This window comes from Aristolochia californica, unplaced genomic scaffold (assembly GCF_029961685.1).
Source record: "Aristolochia californica isolate CCGP_79_NKW_82.1479 unplaced genomic scaffold, dmAriCali1.0.hap1 SCAF_16, whole genome shotgun sequence".
Taxonomy (NCBI): domain Eukaryota; kingdom Viridiplantae; phylum Streptophyta; class Magnoliopsida; order Piperales; family Aristolochiaceae; genus Aristolochia; species Aristolochia californica.
In genome coordinates, this window is record NW_027181837.1 from 384,633 (window position 1) to 406,519 (window position 21,887).

A 21,887-nucleotide genomic window follows, 5' to 3' on the forward strand; every position below is an offset into this window, starting at 1 on the left:
TCATGTCCTGAGTCATATTGACTAACCCCCCTATTTTAATTTGAATACATGAGTTCCGATTTATAATATAGAAAAGTAGGAGATTTTCCCCTATATTACTTCTGGTTTAATGAGATTTTCCCCTATGAGAGTCATGTAAAAGTCTTCCATATTTCTCTTCAACACTCTGCCTTGGTTAGATATATTATGGCAAAAACAAATTCATGATCAGCTCATCTTTTGGTTCTTGCCATGATCTAAGTCCGGTGTGGCACCCATTTTGATCCTCTTTCTTTTTAATTCTGTATTTTTAATTGAAATATATAAAATCTCTATTTAATAAATAAAATCATAATTAATGGATATATAATTGGGATAATTAATTGGTTAGGTAAGAAATTTTGTTCTATTTAATAAATAATAAATAATAAATATGTATAAATGGATAAAATCGATTCCTCTAATGGCGGAGAGTCAGGCAGCAGGAGGAGGGGGTGGCCTCATGTGCTGACATGGAGCCACTTATGCTGCCACGTCATAGCTTTACACATTCCAAAGATTATTGATGGTCGTTGGCTGTTCGCATCTATGCGCACGTCAGCAGCAACACCACTGTTTTCCCTCTTCGACCTGATCAACTTCAGGGGGGAAGATAAATGGAAATACAAGTTTGAATTCGGTTGGATTTTTTAAAGGAAAGAAATATGCGGGATTCCTTCTCATCCGTGTCGCCTAAATGTGTGCTGTAGGTTCTGCACATCCCAATTAATTCCAATTGTGAACGGTCGAGAAATTGATAAACGACTGGTTTCTTTGATTTGGCGACAACCCTTTTTGTCTCCTTTCCAGTTTTCCCCTTTGCTCGTTAAGAGAATTCGAAGTTTGCTTCCCCTGGTTGGAGAGATGGAGTACTCTCTTCCGGAGGATTCGCTTTTCCTCGGCTTCGATAGTTCTACACAGTAAGTTGTTCGCATTTTCTCTATTGAATTTCGCAGCGTTGTGTAATATGCATTTTTTCTTTTTTCTCCCGGAAGTTTGGGTCGTTGAATTATTAGGTTTTTCAAAAATTTTAGCCATTAGAGAAATGCTTCCTTTTGGTGAGGTTTCGCTCACTTGGTGCTGTTGTCAAAATCTTTTTGTTTTTCCTGTTCTTATTTAATAGTTTGACTGCAGTTTTCGGCTTTGTGTTTTATCCGTATCTCATCCAATTCTGATGCTCAGCTGATATTGCGATAGTTTACTGGGATTTTGAGCATAGACTGTAATTCTGAGGTCTTCCGGGAAAGTGGTCCCGGTTCCGCATGCCACTATATACTCGATCAATATCTTCACTTCGTTGCAATTGCTGATTCTGTGTACAAAGAAATAAAAACTGCTTTTTATTGTTCTATGCTTCCATTGCAGGTTTAATTAGCTTCCGATCTACTTGAGTAATAGTTTTTTTTTTTTTATATAAAAAATGGGTTTCTATGTTCCTGAATGATTTAAGGTAATAGGAAAAAATCTGGCGTGAATAGTATCTGAATTTGGGTGGATGATTTGCTTATTATTATTTTCTCTTGCTGAATTTGCCAGCTTGGAATAAATTAGGGCCATAATATTATATTTTCCATTCCGTTGTAGGTCTTTAAAAGCCACTGTGTTGGACTCACACCTCAATATAGTTGCTTCGGAGGTTATTGTTTTTGATAAGGATTTACCACATTACAAGACAAAGGATGGAGTCTACCGTGACCCATCAGAAAGTGGGAGAATTGTCTCACCAACTTTAATGTGGGTTGAGGCTTTGGATCTCATACTTGAAGGATTTGTCAAATCAAAGCTGGACTTCGGAAAAATAGTAGCTGTCTCTGGCAGCGGCCAGCAGCATGGAAGTGTTTATTGGAAAAAAGGAAGTTCAACTACATTGAGTTCTTTAAACCCAGAAAAGCCTCTTTTAACCCAGTTGAGTGATGCTTTTTCCACCAACGAGTCACCTATATGGATGGACAGTAGTACCACCTCACAGTGCCGAGAGATGGAGAGAACTGTTGGGGGTGCATTAGCATTGTCTCAACTTACTGGGTCTCGTGCATATGAAAGATTCACAGGTCCACAAATCAGGAAGATATTTGAGAAGCAGCCAGATGTATATAATGCAACAGAAAGAATTTCTCTTGTTAGTTCCTTCATGGCATCTCTTCTTATTGGAGGTTATGCTAGTATTGATGAAACTGATGGAGCTGGAATGAACCTGATGGATCTCAGACAACGAATCTGGTCTCAGAAGGTTTTGAAGGTCTGTAAATTTCAGTGGGATTACTTATTTGTTAAATTTCTCTTGAATGATTTGATAACAGTTATTTTTTAGGCAACTGCACCGGGATTAGAAGAAAAACTTGGAAAGCTTGCACCAGCACATGCAGTCGCGGGTACCATAGCTTCCTATTTTGTGGACAGGTTGGTTCTATGTCTCCATTCACCTAGCAGTTTGCTTTGAAAAACTCTGCCCATCCTTCTACTGATGTCACTGTGTGGGATCACTGCTACCTATAAGACATGAATAGTCCAGAGAATAAGTCACTGATCTGCAAACTGTGATTCAACTATGTTTTCATCAGTGCACTGGAGCTAGGTCGGACCAAAACAAAGGGGTAAAAGTACAAGCTACAAAAATAAATAAACATAAGAAGCATGTGTGTTAACCTAATATAATATTGAAGTTTATTAATTGAACCTCATAACTTGATATTGGGTTCAGGTCTCACAGGCATCAGGGAGTCTTCTCTGTGTTTGTATGTGTATGTGTGTGTGTGTGTGTGTGGGCGGGTGGGGGCTGGCTATGTTGGTGTTTCCTTGTCTGGGTGAATTAATGTATTTGTGTGTTAAAACTAAGTTGCTTTGAATCGCTTTCAGGTTCCAATTCAACAAGAGTTGTCTTATTATTCAATGGTCTGGTGACAACCCTAACAGTTTGGCAGGTGCATCACTTGCCTCCCTTTTTTTTAATGTTAATTGTGGAGAGAGATTATTTTCAAGGTGCCTTAGGTTACCTGATTTTTTTTTTGTAAAATATTTTACAAGCATGTTTTTTTAATATATTTTCACATCTTTTTAGAAATCTGAAATTTAAATCTTCTTTTTGTCTTCAACTAGATATTAAATGAATGTAAATGTAGCTAAGCCATTTGAAAAAAAAAGAAAAAACTAGCTAAATTATTTTTAAATTTTTTGAATGATAATTATTTTAGAAAAAAAGATGTCGCAAAGGATAATTATTTTAAGTCTGTTAGCAAAATTTTAAAAATCCTAGAAAATTGTATTATTCCTTCCAAAAGTTTGAAACTTTGGCAGGCATTACCCATATGATGAATCCCATGAGTACTTTTTAAAATTAGAGGTATGAGGGGAGGAGTTTAATTTGGTATGGGGTGTAGAATGTGTGTTATCAAACATTCAGGAAGAAAAACGAATTTTGGTTGCTTTTTGACAATGAGTGGTTTAGGAACAAATAGCTTCTGAGATTCACGTTTCCTCATTATCTGGCATTTCTCTACATATTTCTTATGTAGTTCCCACTATTTTTGTCGACTGACCCTTCTATTCATTATTCTCTTCTCAGGTTTGACTCTAAATACTCCTGGAGATCTCGCTATTAGTCTCGGGACAAGTGACACTGTAATTACAAGATACTATTGGTTATTTTGAATAGACCTGTCATTCTTGCATTGCTTATGTTGTTTGACAAAATGCCCATTTTTATTAGTTTTTATCTTTGTCATGTCTATAAATGTGTTAGATCTTTGGGATTACTACTGAGCCACAGCCTGCTCTTGAAGGACATGTTTTTCCAAATCCTGTTGATCCCAGTTGCTACATGGTGATGTTGTGCTACAAAAATGGGTCTCTAACTCGAGAAGGTAACCTCTACTCTCTGGTCATGAGTGTGTATGGACCATTTATGGCAGTTGTCCCTGAGCACAACTTATGAAATCTAAAGGGTGGAGGTGTAAGTGCCTATGAGTTGTAATGTTTGGTTACTATTTGGTGTTAGATGTACGAAATCGGTGTGCAGAGAAATCTTGGGATGTTTTCAACAACTTCTTAGAGGATACGCGACCTCTAAATGGTTTGTGTTTCTTCTCCTTACTAATTCCATGGTTATCTTTTTCATAATGTGCTGTGTTATGTTATCTAGTATGCTAATCAAATGGGGTATCACAGGTGGGAAATTAGGATTCTACTACATGGACCATGAAATCTTGCCTCCCCTTCCTGGTGACTGACAAACTCCAGTTTTAAGTAACTTCAAATGCTGCTGCTTATTACTTCCCAACTGATTTAAAGTTGTATGCTGATGCAGTTGGTTTTCATCGTTATGTCCTTGAAAACTTCTCTGAAAGTTCTTTTGACAGCATAAAAGCAAGTGAAGTCCAGGAGTTTGATGCTCCTTCCGAGGTTGTGGAAGTTTTAGTTTATTTATCTCATTATGCATTTCTAAATTTGGCATAATTGTACTATGGTATAATATTCAAGGCTCAATTTGACTATGGCTATAGGTGCGTGCTATAATCGAGGGTCAATTTCTGTCAATGCGAGCACATACTGAGAGGTTTGGAATGCCTTCTCTAAAGCGGATTATAGCTACTGGAGGAGCATCAGCCAACAAAACTATTCTGAAGGCAATGGCCTCCATTTTTGGTTGTGAAATCTATACAGTCCAGAGACCCGGTAACCTATTGTTTTTTGTCAATTTTGAATCCACGGTCACTATTGTTTCTTTTCCTTGACATCTTGTAATGATGTGCGTTGTTACAGATTCAGCTTCACTGGGTGCAGCCCTGAGGGCAGCGCATGGGTGGGTATGCAACAAAAAAGGAAGCTTTGTGCCCATCTCGTGCATGTACGAGGGCAAGTTGGAGAAAACATCTCTTGAGTGCAAGCTTGCAATGCCTGCAGGAGACGAACAACTTTTCTTGAAATACACTTCGTTGATGAAGAAGAGGATGGAAATCGAGGACCGACTTGTAGAGAAGCTCGGTCGCAAATGAAACTGCATCGAAGGACCAAGAAAGTGGCATACAGATCTAGTTCAATAAAGTTGGTGGAATTTAAACTACAGTTTAATTAATGGATTTTAGAGTTTCTTATTTGCCCTAGTGTAGAGACTGTGAGACTGAGTAAAAGAAGTTTAAGAGCTTTTGTAAAAGATTTTAGAGTTCAACTGGTGATTAAACTCAGCTGATTTGGGTTCAATTTGATTAGTTACCTTGATGGTTTTATAATATCACACTAGTAGTAGATAATTTTTAAACTTTAGTTTTTCTATTTCAGCCTTAGATGATTCCATCAATGAAAGAATTATATGAAACGTCTTGGGTGATTCATGAGAAACATTTGCCCTCAGTCGCTTGCAACACTGATTGAAGTGAAAGAGGAGGCTGAGGGCATTTCAGACTAAGGTGATTGCATAGTTGCCAAATATGAATGTCTTCAAGAAAAAAACCTTTCCCTTGAACAAGAACCAGAAGTTGGATCGGATCGGGAGCGATGCCCACCCCTATAACAGTATATCTTGCACCGCATCTTGAGTCCCCAAATATGAACAAACCATAGGACCTTGATTTATAGAGGGCACGCCAGACTCTAGGGTACAACTACCTCCGTGTAGCTTTAGCGTTTGGGAAAGAAAACTCATTACTATTCAAAACACTACTCTCACGGGGTACGAAATGAATAAACGACAGTAGTATGCCACAAGTGGCTTGAAATTTTAACTTGGTGCATCATAAACACCATAATCAAAGTCATAGCAGTACTATAAAAACATGTTCCCGGTACAGACGCATCACATAAAAAAAAACAGGAAGGACCTCTCGATAACAAACGACACACCAAACAACACACTTATATGGTAAAAAAATAAACAGGAGGAGAATTTCACCCTCAATACTCATCTGCTTCATCACCATCTTCGCCCTCACCCGATTCAGCTCCAACCTCCTCGTAGTCTTTCTCCAAAGCAGCAAGATCTTCACGTGCCTCAGAGAACTCTCCTTCCTCCATACCCTCACCCACATACCAGTGCACAAAAGCTCGCTTTGCATACATCAGATCAAACTTGTGATCAATGCGAGAGAACACCTCTGCCACACTGGTAGAGTTGGATATCATGCACACAGCCCTCTGCACCTTCGCCAAGTCTCCTCCAGGAACAACAGTTGGAGGCTGATAGTTGATACCACACTTGAATCCAGTGGGGCACCAGTCCACAAATTGGATGGTTCTCTTAGTTTTAATGGTGGCAACTGCAGCATTAACATCCTTAGGCACAACATCACCTCGGTACATAAGACAGCAGGCCATGTACTTGCCATGACGGGGGTCACATTTGGCCATCATGGAAGATGGCTCGAAGGCAGAATTGGTAATCTCAGCAACAGAGAGCTGCTCATGGTACGCCTTCTCAGCAGAGATAACAGGGGCATAAGAAGACAACATAAAGTGGATTCTCGGGTATGGAACCAGATTGGTCTGGAACTCTGTGACATCAACATTCAGAGCCCCATCAAACCTCAGAGAGGCCGTAAGGGAAGAGATGACCTGAGAAACAAGGCGGTTGAGGTTCGTGTAGGTTGGCCTTTCGATGTCAAGGGACCTACGGCAGATATCGTAGATGGCTTCATTGTCGAGGAGAACAGCCACATCGGTATGTTCAAGGAGGGAGTGAGTGGAGAGGACACTGTTATAAGGTTCAACCACGGAGGTGGAAACCTGAGGAGAAGGGTATACAGTGAATCCCAATTTTGACTTCTTACCATAGTCAACAGATAGACGCTCAAGAAGGAGCGAACCAAGACCAGAACCAGTGCCCCCACCAACAGCATTGAATACAAGGAAGCCCTGGAGCCCAGTGCAGTTGTCAGCGAGCTTTCTAATACGATCCAAACAGAGATCGACGATCTCTTTCCCAACTGAGGGCAATTGAATACGGTCAGTCCTGATTTTCAAGAGCGAACAGCAAATTGAAAAACAAGAACGCAGTAATAGATACGAAAATTACTTGTGTAATGGCCACGGGCAAAGTTGTTGGCAGCATCTTCTTTGCCGCTAATTAGCTGTTCAGGATGGAAGAGCTGGCGATATGCCCCGGTGCGGACTTCATCAATAACTGTAGGTTCAAGATCCACGAAGACTGCACGAGGCACATGCTTGCCAGCGCCAGTCTCACTGAAGAAGGTATTGAAGGCATCGTCTCCTCCACTGACGGTTTTGCCACCGGGCATTTGGCCATCGGGCTGCAAAAGATTACAAACGAGAATTAAGCTCACATATTGAGAATAACGGAGAAATTGGAAAAAGAAAATTCTCTGGTAGATAGAATCGAACAAGATTGGATAACGAAAGACAAGAAAGGAAGACTTGCAATGATATTTTCCGTTTATAAAACACAAGAATCACAAGATTTCGCATAGAATGCAGCAGAAAAATTCCAAACTAGTACAATAGCGAAGACAAGGGCGAATATCCCGCTTATATAAATAGCACAGTCGAATGCTGTGACGGAGCGAATATGCAAACATCAGACATCACTAAAAAGACTGTTGCGATCGACAAGAATTAAAAAAAAAAAAAAAGATTGCGTACGAATACGTATGTTCAGGTCAGAGAGAATAATAAATCCAGTACACAGGAACAGCAATTTGAAAAAAAACAATCCCCGATCGAAAGGCCAAAGGCTCAGATCCAGATCTGAAGCATTATCCTGCGAGATCTACAGCGACGAAATCAATGAACAGAAGGACCGAACAAAGAGCATTACAATGACTTGAAAAAACTCGAGCAGTAGAGCTTGAAATAATACAAAAAACTTTCCTCCATTGAAAAGGCAAAAGCTTAGATGCCGATCAAAAGCATTACGCTGAGAAATCTACAGCCAAGTAATCAATCAGCAGAAGGACAGAACATAGAGCATTCAAATGATCTGGAAACTCGAGCATAAAGCTTTAAATTATACAAGAAATTTTCTCAGTCGAAAAGGCAAAGGCTTGGATCTAGTTGTAAAGCACTCTGCTGCCAAATCTACAGCCAAGCAATCCATGAACAGACGGACCGAACATAGAGCATTCCAATAATTAGGCAAACTCGAGCAGTAAAGCTTGAAAAAATACAAGAAGGAAACTAATCATCCATCGAACAGTTTCTATTCCTTTGACGATCTATGAAACATGAAGAATTTTAAAAGATCCGACCTGGATGCCGTGCTCGAGGCAGTAAAGTTCCCAGCAGGCATTGCCGACCTGAATTCCGGCCTGTCCAATGTGGATCGAAATGCACTCTCTCATTTTCGCTAAAGTAAAACTAAGGAACAAGATCGAAAAGGCTCAGGCAAGAGAGCCGGCAAAGAGGGCGTTTATGATGACGCCTTCCGGTTATGCGTTTTCGCATTTGGATCTGAATTTATAGCGGGAAGAAGGGGAAAGAAGGAGAAGCAGTTAAAATTAGAAATTAAAAAAAATCCAGTTGTTAAACCGCGGTTAGCTAACTCGGGTTAGGATGGCTGACAGGACAGGACGATTCGCGGCACTGTCTCGCGACAGAGCCGAACCAGCCGGCCAACAACCCGTGGTTGAACTTTTCTATTATGGTCCGCCCCTCCACAGAAACTCAGTAACCCCCACCATTATCCGCGATCTGGACGGCAGTAATTTGACCACACCTCTTTAAATTTTTAAGGTCATGCGACGCGAGCCACCATAACTACCGTCGTTCAAAAACTTTTGAAAACCACCGATGAGTGCTCGGTAACCGATCATCTTCACCGCACCAAACCTTCGTGAATAAGCATTGTCTTCAAAATAAATAATAATAATAATAATAATAATAATAATAATAATAAATAAATAAATAAATAAATAAATAAATAAATAAATAATGACAATAAAAACACTTGAGTACAAATCAATCATAAATTTAAATTGTTTATTTTATTATCTATATATATATATATATATAACTTCTTTCTAAATCTTCTTATGCATCTCCTTCTCCGTCAGGTTAATGCAAAGGACCATTCCCTTCTCTAGGGTAGGTATGGTATCAAACCAGCTAGTTTGTGAGTGGATCGAGTTTGGTTCAGATTCGTTTTATCTGGATCTAGAACCGGCTAAATTTTATTTAAGTTAACGAGTCGAGCTCGATCGAACCATGGTTCGGTTCGAAAACTCATGAACCGGTTGTTAACTTAACGAGCGGCCCAAGATTTGGGGAGTCAAGAGGTGGGACTTTGGGAAATCGAGAGCTCTGAGCAGGAGCGACTAGTGAGAGGTCGATTGATTTCAACTTCGTTTCTTCCGCTTTCGTTCTCTCTGTAGGAATCAGGGAACAAAGATCGCCCTTCGTCACTCGTCAAGTGAGCAAAAATGAGGGGATTTCTTCTTCTTATTCCTCATTCACCCTCTTTGATTTCTTACTCTCAATCTTAGTCTCGGTCTCTGATTTTTTCCTCTTCGATTTCTTCCTCTCTAATCTTCTTCTTCTTCGTTTTCTTCCTCCAAACTTCTTCCTCATCGATGGAAGTGATGGAAAGAGGTAAATTATTTTATTCTTAATCTTCTGGTTTTTTTTTTTCATCACTGACCTAACATTGATTTTTTTTTTTTTATCTTCTGTATTCCATTTTTTATCTTCCATCAGACGAATGCTTCATGCTGATGCTGTTTTAGGAGATCTTTCCTACTTATTTTTCAAAGGTAATCTCATTCTCCCCTACTGTTGATTTTTATAGTTTTAGCTCTTACTGTTTTGTTGTGTTTTACGTTTTAATTATTTTGTATTAATGTTTTAACTCACCACCTTTGCGTGTTTCCTTCACCTTTTCAAGGGGGGGTTTCTTGTGTTTTCCAAGAGCAAACCACATCGTTGAGAGTCTCGGGCACAATAGAAGCGGTGGAGATAGTGCTTTGTATCTGTTTTGATAAGGAGGTACATACAAGTTCCTATTTGAGCAGTTTTGGTAATCTTGCTTTGTTTTTTTCCTGTCAATGTCACTAAAGTGTTTCCCCTAGAACTGTTAATCTTCGTAGGCATTGTTCTCCTTATTGCTGATAAATAACTTAGATTATGTGTAGGATCTTAAACATGTGGATTTTCTCCCAAAAAGAAAAAAAAACATGTCGATATGTTTTATACCAGCTGATGGATACCAATATATCTCACTATATTTAACATTTTCAGGTAGCCGTTGTTTATACTCTTAACTATATTATGAAGTAGCCTAGATTGAGCAGTATTGTTTATGTATTTCAAAGAGACTTCCATTATAGCATTAAATCTGAAGTTTGTTCTCGGACTTTGCATTTTCTTTTTACTTAAAGGATCATAGTCTAATGTTCTAGGAACCTTTAACATTCATGAAAATAGATCCTGATGACAGTTATTTCAATAAACCAACTTAAAATAATCATCATGAATGTTAGAGTTGATCTTTGGTCTATCACCTTCATATGGAACTCATCTTTGTACATAATGGGTAGCTTATTGTACCCTGTTATAGTACGAGTTGGTGGATGAGATGCTCTCCTGAGACATTCTTTTGCAGTTAGTACATTATATTCTTGTTTTTAATTGGTAATTTTTTTAGAAGTAAAAATGTCAATACCTCTTCCTCAATTGATATCAATAATTAACACTAGTTCTAGTATGCTAGTATGGTTATAGGTCGTGACTCAACTCCACCAGAGTCATATCTCTCTAGAACTATTAATGTAACATAAGTGAGCCTAAATAAAGGTACCCTAAATGAAGATGAAAGTGACTCTATCCGTAGTTCAAAAAGACAAAAAAAAGTCTTATGTGTGGTTGGAATTCAAAGAAGTCTCACTTAATGGTACAAAAAAGGCTCTGTTCATTGTAAAACCAATTTGAGTGTTATTGGTAGTGGAGTGACCACACATATGAGTTGATATTTGAAACGTTGTTCTGGTAGAAAAGTGACAATGAGAAAACAAAAAACCATAAACTTTCAACCAGTGGAATCTAATGTTGATCAAAGTTCGTCTGGACTTCCTTTTATAGATTTTGGAGGTAAATATGATAAAGCTAAAATGAAAGTACTCATTGCTAATCGGAGCATCCATTCATGATAGTAGAAGAGGAAGGATTTAATTTTGTAACGAATATGGCAAATGTAAATTATGAGAAAATATCTTGTAAGATGATTAAGGAGTGTATAGAGGTGTACGAGGCAGAGAAAAAGAAATTAATTTTTTTATTAAAAGAGATTAACAAGATTAGTCTTACCACGAATCTTTGGAAGTCCCAGAATCAAAAGAACAAATACATGGTTATTAATGGGTATTTTATTGATAGTAATTGGAAGCTACAAAAATAAGTCTTGAATTTTGTGCACCTTCTTCTTCCTACTCGTGGTGTTGACATAACAAATGTTATTTACAAGTGTTTGATAAATTGGGAAATAAAAAATAAAGTATTTAGTATCTCAGTTGATAATGCTGCATATAATGATGTTTATCTGAGAGTTTTGAAAGAAGATTTTGCAAGTAAAAAGAAATTGGTTTGTGGTGGGAAGTTATTTCATGTGTGTTGTTGTGCTCCTATTCTGAACTTATTAGTCCAAGATGATCTTGTTTAGATTGAGGATATCATCGATAATGTGGGTGAGAGTGTCAAATTCATAAATCTGTATGAGGCTAGACTTCACACTTTTTTTTTGAAAATTGTACAACAACTAGAATTAGGTGAAAAGAGGTTGGCTATTGATTGTCCAACTCGTTGGAACTCTATTTATGACATGTTGTCTTCTGCATTAAAATTCAAAGATGCATTCCCTAGATTTCAAGTTAGATAACCAACTTATGATTGTTTGCCAAGTCTCAATGTGTGTCCTTATATAATGTGGATATTAGAAATGAAGGGATTGTTTGCTCTATAGGTATTTCCACAAGTCGTAGGTCATATTATTTATCAAGTTCAGGCTTGTCAAAGTTAATGACTTATGTGAAACAAGTGAAAGTAGTTAATTCACCAAGGTTATAATTGGAAAATTATCTTGAAGAAGGTGTGTATATTTGTGAGGAACTTCACAATATGATTTTGATGTTTTAGAACGGTGGAAAGTGAATCATATGAAAATTTGGGTATTATCTAAAATGGTAGCAAGCATCCTTATAATTTCCATATTCACAGTAACTTGAAAGTTTGCCTTTAGTGCTGGTGATAGAGTAATAAACTCATATCGTTCTTCCTTGGCACCAAATACAGTTCAAACTTTGATTTTTGAAAAATCAAAAGGTGAATTTCTTTTGAATAATTATTTATTATGATATTTTTGAGTATATTTTTTAGTTTTTTATTTTTTTATTATTTTTAGTTTTTTTATGATTACAGCGTGAGTAGAAAGTTGTGGAGATAATGCTACCAGTTACATGTTTTTTCATGTTTTTCTCATCAATATAATTTTAATATTTTTAATTACATTAAGTAAGTAGTAGTGAAAGAGTATTGTTATATCCGACAATAATCAGTTTTATTTTTTTGTTTTTGTCATAAGTGGAGATTTTGCTCATGCGGGGATTTAGTATATTGTTTTCTAGCATGAAGAGAAAAAGCTATAGTTTATAAATTTATACTGGATTTATAGTTTTTATTTGGGTGATTGTAAATTGTCACTGATATTTCATTTAATTTTTTTGTGTGTATAGAGTTTATTCATAATATTATGCAATATTTTATGGAGTGCATAGACAATTTTATGCAGGTATTATGTACATAAGTTATGCCCAATTTTAAGTAGAGGTCATGCCTAATTTTATGTAATATATATGCCCAATTTTATGTAAAATATATACATAATTTTATATACAATTTATTTGACATGTATTTTTTGAAAAGTTTTAAATGTATGTTGGAGCTCAAACTCAGTTAAAATTAATGGGTTCGAGTTCAATAACAATTTTAGGCTCGTTCGAAATATTTAAATCAAACTCTACTCGAACATAAACAGGTTCGGGCTCGACTTGGGCTGGATGCCACCCCTACTCCCGGGTATTGCAATGACAGTTGCAGCGCATATGGGCTGCGTGTTGAGCCCGGTGCTCAAGGAGTCCAAAGCCTATCCAGCACCAGCAGAAGGAGGCCAATGCTGTAGCTGATTGCCTAGCCAAATCAGCAACCAACAGAGCTTGCAGGGGAGACCAGAAGAATGGGATCCTAACTTTCACTATAAACATTTATAAGCAGGAGAATTATAAAGACTGGCTCAAATTCTGTTCCCTGTTCATCGCTTCCATATATCTGTTTTGACTCTTACTTGTATGTATGTTGCTGATGCTTTCATAATCTCATCTTTGTGAATAAAAAGAAAATATGAGTTCTGTAATGTATCCCACAATCCAAGACTTTAACATTACATGTGACAAAACCTATCTAGCGCGATTGCCAAACTTTCAACGACTCCGTAACCCATCGTCTGTAGGATGTATAATGAAAATCATCTTTTGGGTCTCCTGACATCAAAATTCCTAATGAATTCCACATAACACAAGAAAGCTTTGTTTTCAGTAAAGCATACAGTGAAACATTCTGTTTGCGGCATAACATCATTCAGATTCCATCGCCATCCTGAACCAACCAAAACGACCAAGTCTTGTGCTGTCACTGCTCACCTCGACCAATTAATGACGGGAACCCAATCTCTCTCCTGTCATTCAGTAATTCGACAACCTTCCTCATAGACGGTCTGTTCATGGGAAACGCAGCAGTGCACAGAAGAGCCACATTCAGCACTTTCACCATTTCTTCGTACTCACTACCAATTGTTGTAATTCTGGGGTCGAACAGATACCGGAAACCGGCATCCTCTGCACGCTTCTCTTGAGATGAGATCTCGTCGTTTACCCATTTTACCAGATCCTTTGCATCCCCAAACGAAGGGTCGATGGGTTTCTTGCCAGTTAACAATTCCAGCAGCACAACTCCGAAGCTGTATACGTCGCTCTTCTCGTTCACTTTCAGTGTGTAAGCATACTCTGAATCTCAAAATAAGAGTGTGTTAGATTCAAACCATTAATGAGCAGACAGTAATTTGAATAAGAAACAAAAGGGGGTAAGGATGCAACAGCTACGAGGTCTCAGGCAGGAATCTCAACCCGAGGGGTGCCGACATACAGTACACCAGTTGTAAATTGTAATAGAATGAAAAGAGTAACTAGAGAACGACGAGAAACAAGAAAAATATTCACCTGGCGCGATGTAGCCGTAGGAGCCGGCAACGCAGGTCATGACGCGCTCTCCGCCGCTCGATTCCATTGCCCGAGCGAGCCCGAAATCCGCTACCCGAGCTCCAAACTCCTCGTCCAACAGAATGTTGCCGGACTTCACATCCCGGTGCACGATAGCCGGCACGCTGTCGTGATGCAGGTAGACTAGGCCCTGCGCAGCGCCGACAGCTATCTTACGTCGTGTATTCCAGTCCAGGAAGGCACCTCCCTTTTCGTGCAGAGCCGCCTTTAAGCTGCCGTTAGGCATGTATTCGTAAACCAGAACTTTACAGTCTTCGCTGGTGTAGCAGCACAGCAATTTTACGATATTGCCATGGCGGACGTTTCCCAATATCTCCACCTCCGCAGCAAATGCTCCGTCGTTCTCGCCGGAGAATCGGATTTTCTTCACCGCCACGATCTGCCCAGTTTTCAGTTTCGCCCTGTACACCTTGCCCGAGCTACCCGTCCCGATCAGGTTCTCGTCTGTCAGGCATTTGAAGATCTCGTCTTCGTCGGAGAAGTTGCCGCTCCGGTGAAACGACGTTATTTTCCATGGTGGGTTGGGTTTCGTGGATGCCTTTTTGTAGCGTTGGAAAACCGCTAAGGAAACAAGAGCGAGACCGACCAAAGTTGCTGAGAGAGAAATTGCAGTTTTCGCATGGTTGGTTAGGTATTTTCTCGGTCTCACACACGGTGGGAAGGGATTCAGATTTGGACTGCAGAGGTTGGGGTTTCCTAGAAGGCCTTGGAGGAAAATGCTGTTGTCTAAGCCACTGGGGATTTTGCCGGCTAGATTGTTAACGGAGAGATTGAAACTGTTCAGCTTCAAATTAACCAATGATACCGGAATCTCGCCGGTTAATGAGTTTTCTGAGAGATCCAGATAGGTTAAAACTGGTAAGAAACCAAGTTGTTCAGGGATTTGTCCTGTAAACCTGTTTTTGGCGAGATTAAGCTCTGTTAAAAATCTCCAGGAACTTACATCAGCTGGAATTTCGCCGGAGAGACGGTTCTGTTGCAACTCTAGCTTTTCCAGTTTCGTCAATTGTGTGACGCACGGAGGGATTCGGCCCGCGAATTGGTTGTTGCTAGCTTGAATCGCAGAAAGGTTTGATAATTGGCAGATTTCGGCTGGAATCCCGCCAGAGAAGTTGTTGTTGGAGATAAGCAACCGAGCCAAATACGGGGCTGAGCTAATTGATGAAGAAATGGAACCTTCGAATCTGTTGTCTTGCAGTTCCAAGTAGAATAGTCTAGGAAGTCCCCAGAACCGTTCAGGCACCCTTCCGGTGAATTTGTTGTTGAAAATTCTCACATAACCGAGACTCTCGCAGTCCCCGTAACTGTCTGGAAGTTCACCAGAGAATTGGTTGTTGAAAGTAATGAGCCTCCGAAGCTTTTTGCGATCGCATAGATGAGGCGGCAGTTGCCCCTGAAATTCATTACCTGACACGTCAATACTGTCTAAATCTGAGTTGCGACCAAGATCCGCCGGCAAAATCCCGGAAAATTTGTTGTTAAAGAGCTTCAGCTCGGAAAGCTTTGGATTTGTCGCAAGGACCGCCGGAATTTCCCCTTCAAGATAGTTATCATTGAGAGCGAGAGACATTAGATGCAATCCTGCTAACTTTTCAGGCACTTTCCCTCTAAGCGTGTTCTCTGAAGCATCAAACCAGGACAGAGACGTCAGATTCCCAAGACTCTCTGGCAACTCACCAGAAAGCCTATTCCTGTATAGCTCAATATGCTGAATGCTACGTAAATTCCCCATTGTTGCGGGAATCGATCCGGAAAGACGATTATCAGTAAGATCAAGGAGTTGCAGTGCAACTAGATTTCCTATGGAGTGGGGAATTTCTCCGACGAGGTTCGAAAACGCAAGCCACAAATTCTCAAGCTTAGTCATGTTACCAATCTCAGGAGGCAAGGGCCCAGGCTGAAACGAATTATAGCCCATTTGTATGTGTGTCAGCTCAGTCAGGTTTGCTAAAAAGGTCGGAATGGTGCCGTTCAAGAGGTTGCCGGAAAGGTTGAGCACCTGGAGTTTCGGTAGTCCGCCAACACTTGCGGGGATTGCACCGGTGAAGTTGTTCTGGGACAAATCCAACCACCTCAAGTTGGGAAACTCGGGGTAGAATTCCGGCATCGATCCCACGAACATATTGCCAAAGAGATTAAGAGAATAGAGAGCAGCACACTGTGAAAACGAACCAGAGGAGATAGTACCGGTCAGGAAGTTGTCAGCGAGGGAGAGGTTCCGCAGCGTCGGAATTCGGCAAAATCCTTCCGGGAACTCACCGTAGATTTCAAGACCGGAAAGGTCGATAGAATCAACGGCGTTTGTGTGAGAATCACAGGTAATGCCTGTCCAACTACAGGGAGAAACATCCCCAGAAATCCAATCTCCGAGGTGGTGTTGGGGGTCTTTGAGACGAGCTGTTTTCGTCAGTAACAAAATCTCGACATCCTTCGTCTGAGTAGCGACCAAAAAAAGACGTAAGAGAAGGATAAAAATCACCAGCAGGGAGGGAAGTCGCCGGCAAATCATTGTTTCCGGCCGTGGTAGGTAGGTGGCGGGACTCGTAACGTTCAAAGGGTTCACTAAAGCATCAGCATTTTCCAGTTCCCAGTCCCATCCGCATCGAGATCGAGAGAGAGAGAGAGTATAGAGGGAAGAAACAAAAGAAAGAAAGGAAAAGGAAAATGAGGGGGGCAAGTTTGGAAAATTGGGAAAGTAACGGGCGCGGGTGGCATGGAAAATGGGGTGGGAGTGACACATTCGAGGCAGCCATTAGCGGTGAAAGTGCTGGGTTGTTGGGTCACATGAAGAGTTCGGGCGGCAGGCTGCCGATTCCCGTAAAATTTCGAAAATTGCCACTGCCTCCCTACCTACCTATATGAAATGACGAATGAGACCTTATGTTATTAGAAAATATCTGTACCTTTTCTTTGCAGAAGAGGGGTTGATATGGAAATAAGGAAAAAAAAAAAAAACAAGAAGAAGAGAGACGCATGAGAATCATGTGAGTTAGGTCGGGCCGGCGAATGTTTGAAAAATGTTCCCCGCGTGATCCGTTTATGAGATTCCGCCACACCCTATTTATTACATGTCTTTTTCCCAAGCAGAGAGACCTGAAATTTCTGGGAATTAAAGAGGGTATTTTCGACAATTGGTTCAGAGAATGAATGAAGCAGTGCCGGTGCAGCATATGCCCCTCATTGATTGCCGTAAATAGGCTGGTGTTGGAAGGGTAATATAGGTAAGAAGAAGCGTAGTGAGAGATTTTGGACACAGATCGAAGCAGAAACATAATGCGGATGCTGCTTCGAACTCCGGAAGTCAAAAAGAGTGGTGGTGGAGAAAAGGATTCTCCACGCTTCTAGTCCGGTCTGTCGGGTCCGGATCTTGGAATTCCGAATCTGATCCGATTTCAGATTTGGATAATATTCGATTCTGAATTTTAATAATAAAAAATAAATAAATAATTCAAAAGAAGACACCAAATGGTTTTTTCTCTCGTATTTGATGAAGAGTGTAATTCAAAAAACCTATAAAACTTTAAAAAATAGTAAAAATTTGGTTTTGCATCCGGATCCGTTTACAGCCATAGACGTACCTGTCATTCCTTCCATAAACTATTAAAATCTAAGAATATGTATGGAATAATGAGGGCATTCAGAGATCAGCCCTGCCAGGGTACCTGGGGAAGGGAATGACATCTCTAATGTTGTCGATCCCTGTGGCAAAAAGAACCATGCGCTCGAAGCCCAAACCAAATCCACAATGTTCAACAGTCCCATAGCGCCTCAGGTCAAGGTACCACTGGTATGGCTCAAGGGGTAGCCCCATTTCCAATATCCTGCAAAACCATTCACTTCAAAACTTCAACAACTTTGATCTTCTTTTTCAAAATTCTGAAAAAAGAGTTATTAGTGATATAAGAGATCCTCGATACAGGTTTATGCTAGGATGAGAATGAAATGCTGCACCTTTTCTCAATTACATCATATCTCTCCTCCCTCTGGCTTCCTCCTATCAACTCTCCAACCTGCAAACACACCAAAAAAGATTCCGGGGTGGACAAGCACATAATCAAAAGTTGGTTTGAAATGGGAACTTGATAATGGCATAAATTGGCTTTGAGCAAATTTGCTGAAGGGATTGGTTCAAGGAAAAGGACGGGAATTAGTCCAATTGATTCTTGTTTTGCTTTCTCACAATGGTTAAAACAACCATACCATGTCAGCTGGCAAAGTTTCCTTTTAAATGTAACCAAAGATTTAAAAAAAAAAAAAAAATCTAACTTGATTAGGTCCATGGATCCCTCCAATGTCGAAAAGAAAAACGAGTAAACAAGAAAGTAAGATGCTGACTAATGAAATAGATGAGATGGACTCTTTACAACTGGCTTACAGAATAAATGATAGTGATCAGCAATCCTCAAGGATATTAGATACAAGAAACGCACCTTGGGTACAAGAACATCCATGGCAGCTACAGTTCTGTTATCATCATTAAGCCTCATGTAAAAAGCTTTAATATCTTTTGGATAATTATACACAATGACGGGTTTTCGAAACATAACCTCCGTCAAGTATCTGCCACATCAATAAAGCATCCTTTATAACTCAGATCAGTAACTAAAAAAATAAAAATAAAAAATCAACAAAGCAATGGATAAAGATTACAGATACCTTTCATGTTCCGAGGCTAAATCAATACCCCATTCCACCTTATTTTCAAACTTCTTCTCCTTGACATTCTTCAGCTGCTCAACCGCTTCTGTGTAAGAAATACGCTCAAAAGCCGTTGATGAGACATGTTCTAAACGCCCTCTAGCTGTTTTGTCAATATATTTGACGATAAAATCCACATCATCAGCACACTTTTCGAGCAGCCACTTACATAGATATTGTACATACGCCTCTGCACAATTCATATCATCCTGCAAAATGTGCAGAAGATTTTTTCATCAGTTTTATATACTGTACCCACAGGATGTGCATACATGTTTGTCAGTCCATGAGAGGCGGTATACAAGTAGTTTGAGCCGAAGGGTTTATGAGAAAGAACAATGAGCATGTACACGACACTAAAGACTGAAGATGCCAGAAAATTTGTAGCATTGAAAAGTTATTACGTACTAATAGTAATATGAGCAGTACCCACCACTCCAAATCAAATATAGAAAGCCATTATATCAATGCTTAACTTGGTGAGATTGTTACCTAAACCAAGTCTGTACTAAACATGCCTCAGGTAAAGGACTATTACTATTTGTTTTTTTTTTTTTTTAGAGAAGCACTATAACTATTTGTTACTACTCGTTATATCCAATCATTTGGTTACATTATTCGAGTTTCATGAACAAAATTGTAACAACCTACATCTTAATGAGAAAAAGCATGGTGAAAATGACAATGCTTATCAAAGCAATTCTTGCAAAACCAGATGTTTTACCTCCAAATCTGCAAAAGCTATTTCAGGTTCCACCATCCAAAACTCTGCCAAATGCCTTGAAGTATGAGAATGCTCTGCTCGAAAAGTTGGTCCAAAAGTATAAACACTGCTAAGTGCACAAGCATATGTTTCGATTTGAAGCTGTCCGGACACAGTTAGAAATGCCTGACGGGTAAAAAAATCTTGAGAATAGTCAATCTTCCCATCCTTCTGAGGGATGCCAGGCTTAAGCTTACATCTCTCTTCCATTTTTGCAAGATTCTCCTTAGCCTTTGCAAGCTCAGAGAGTGGCGCACTAAGCTGCTCCTTGCTTACTTTAGCAGATTTCAGCTCTGCCACTGCAGCTCCTTTCTCCTTGACAAGAAGCTTTGCAGCTTCGATCTCGGCTTCTGATGGAGGAGGATTCTGTTGGAGATCTTTCTCCACCTTTTCAGCATCACTAAACAAGGTTGTAACTTGGAACATCTCACCAGCACCCTCACAATCGCTGGTTGTGATGATAGGTGTTTGAACATAAAGAAACCCATTCTCCTGGAAGAAGCTATGCGTTGCAAAAGCCAGAGCATTTCTGATACGGGCTACTACAGAAATCTGAAAGCATGCAGAAAAATCAACTCTGAGCAAGGGTTCTTCTCAGGTCATGGAGACAGAAGGCAAAACTTCACGAAAAATAATTCCTGTAAGTCTTAATGATGAGACGCGACAGAATTCCTGCATCACTACAGAAACCCCTTGACTCTGGGCCTCAGGCACAATTATTACCTCAGTAGATGAAACAGGACTATGTAAATGAACGATTAACCTCAATATATGAAACAGGAGTGTGTAAATCGATAATCAACAGCCAAAGTGTGATTATAACGAACCGGAATATAAAAAAACGTCCACATATAGTCCATAGATGGCAAACTTATTTTATTCATAGTTCTAATGCCACTAACCATCGACCCAGTTACCTAAGGAAAGATCTAGACTGGCTTTGCTTAATTCCCACATCATACAAAAGATGATACTTCTTTTCCTGTAAAAGAACAGCTCTAAGAACATACACGATGACTCTTCAGCTAGTTTCAGTCGAACATGAACACACTTCTGAATCTACAAACACATGAGTGTTAAAAAGACAAAAACACTTCCAGGAAATGCAAAGGGATTACCGTATTGGTCCTTGATCGCAGGTGCATGACATCCCGCAGAAACTCGAGAGTAAGCTTGGTTTTCGGAATTGGGTACTTGGCGGGATCGACCGGACCCACCTTGAGAACCTTCTCCACCCGAAGCTCCACATTCTGCTTCGTCCCTGCGGGTGGCTTCTTCAGCTCCCCCTCAACGAAGACAGAAGTCCCGGTAGGGACGAGCTGCGCAAGCGGCGAAACCGACGCGTCAACAATGACTTGCAGGTTTCCGGGGCAGGATCCATCGTTAAGCTCGAGGAAGGCAAAAGTGCCCTTGCCCTGCTCACGCCCAGTCTTAACCCATCCGCCGACAGTTACCTTCTGACCAGCGAGGCCAACGCCCCCGTCCTCCCGGCAAATGATTTTCCGGATCAAGACTCGGCGGGAGAATTTCTCCCCCGTGACACCTTCCGCGAGGGAGAGGACCTGGACGCTTTCAACGGGAGGGTCGGAAGGGGAATCTCCGGGCATTTTAGCGTTGGAGATTCGCGAAGAAATGGGTCGTATGACTGAAATGAGAAAGAGGCTGCGAATAAGAATACTAAAAGTCTGAAACCCTACCTTACAGCACGAAGTGTTTGAGCCGGAGCTTCAATCAATCGCGAGGGTGAGCTTGAATTGTTGGACACCTCGCTTGGCCTCTGGGCTGTTTTGATATTGGGTCCATAGAGTTTTGTTAAAGACTAGAGGCCTAGTAAATGGGCCATTTTTTACAACTTCAGCCAGATGTTGATCCATTATGGATTGGATCGGATTCAATTATAATTAATTTTATTTTTTTATATAAAAATTACTTATAGGATAAAAGAGTTTGAAAGCCTCGTGTGGTCTCTTTTCATGTGGAATAATTTGGGTGTGGAAAAATGTGATCTTGCAAGAAGGGGATCCATTTTAATTTGCAGAATCAAATCGGTTCGAGTTGAGTTGTCGTTGTGACACATCCACATAATGATTCACAAAGGTGGCTCCAAAGAGGGCTTGCATCAGTTAGGAGAGTCATGGGAAGCTTCC

At 40.1% G+C, this 21,887-nt stretch overlaps 4 protein-coding genes across 4 annotated transcripts; 1 reads left to right on the forward strand and 3 right to left on the reverse strand.

The window, feature by feature from the left end:
- Positions 1-599: 599 nt before the first annotated feature.
- On the forward strand, positions 600-5,243 carry LOC137953117 (xylulose kinase 2). The gene is made up of 11 exons (XM_068800347.1): positions 600-938; positions 1,603-2,257; positions 2,330-2,418; positions 2,875-2,939; positions 3,581-3,636; positions 3,758-3,878; positions 4,013-4,087; positions 4,183-4,236; positions 4,322-4,416; positions 4,518-4,689; positions 4,777-5,243. The coding sequence occupies exons 1-11, from the start codon at positions 883-885 to the stop codon at positions 5,007-5,009; spliced, it is 1,671 nt and encodes a 556-aa protein (XP_068656448.1). The 5' UTR covers positions 600-882; the 3' UTR covers positions 5,010-5,243.
- Positions 5,244-5,710: 467 nt separating this feature from the next.
- LOC137952540 (tubulin alpha chain-like) lies at positions 5,711-8,409 on the reverse strand. Its single transcript, XM_068799623.1, has 3 exons — positions 8,211-8,409; positions 7,022-7,256; positions 5,711-6,932 (listed from the first exon to the last, which is right to left on the reverse strand). Exons 1-3 carry the CDS (start codon positions 8,301-8,303, stop codon positions 5,905-5,907), a joined length of 1,356 nt encoding a protein of 451 aa, XP_068655724.1. The 5' UTR covers positions 8,304-8,409; the 3' UTR covers positions 5,711-5,904.
- A 4,914-nt stretch (positions 8,410-13,323) lies between these two features.
- Positions 13,324-17,052, reverse strand: LOC137953283 (LRR receptor-like serine/threonine-protein kinase HSL2). The gene is made up of 2 exons (XM_068800607.1): positions 14,220-17,052; positions 13,324-14,006 (listed from the first exon to the last, which is right to left on the reverse strand). Exons 1-2 carry the CDS (start codon positions 17,017-17,019, stop codon positions 13,633-13,635), a joined length of 3,174 nt encoding a protein of 1,057 aa, XP_068656708.1. The 5' UTR covers positions 17,020-17,052; the 3' UTR covers positions 13,324-13,632.
- A 684-nt stretch (positions 17,053-17,736) lies between these two features.
- LOC137953286 (asparagine--tRNA ligase, cytoplasmic 3-like) lies at positions 17,737-21,437 on the reverse strand. Its single transcript, XM_068800610.1, has 6 exons — positions 20,859-21,437; positions 19,702-20,292; positions 18,936-19,186; positions 18,710-18,839; positions 18,231-18,289; positions 17,737-18,100 (listed from the first exon to the last, which is right to left on the reverse strand). The coding sequence occupies exons 1-6, from the start codon at positions 21,345-21,347 to the stop codon at positions 17,917-17,919; spliced, it is 1,704 nt and encodes a 567-aa protein (XP_068656711.1). The 5' UTR covers positions 21,348-21,437; the 3' UTR covers positions 17,737-17,916.
- Between the last annotated feature and the right edge of the window lie 450 nt (positions 21,438-21,887).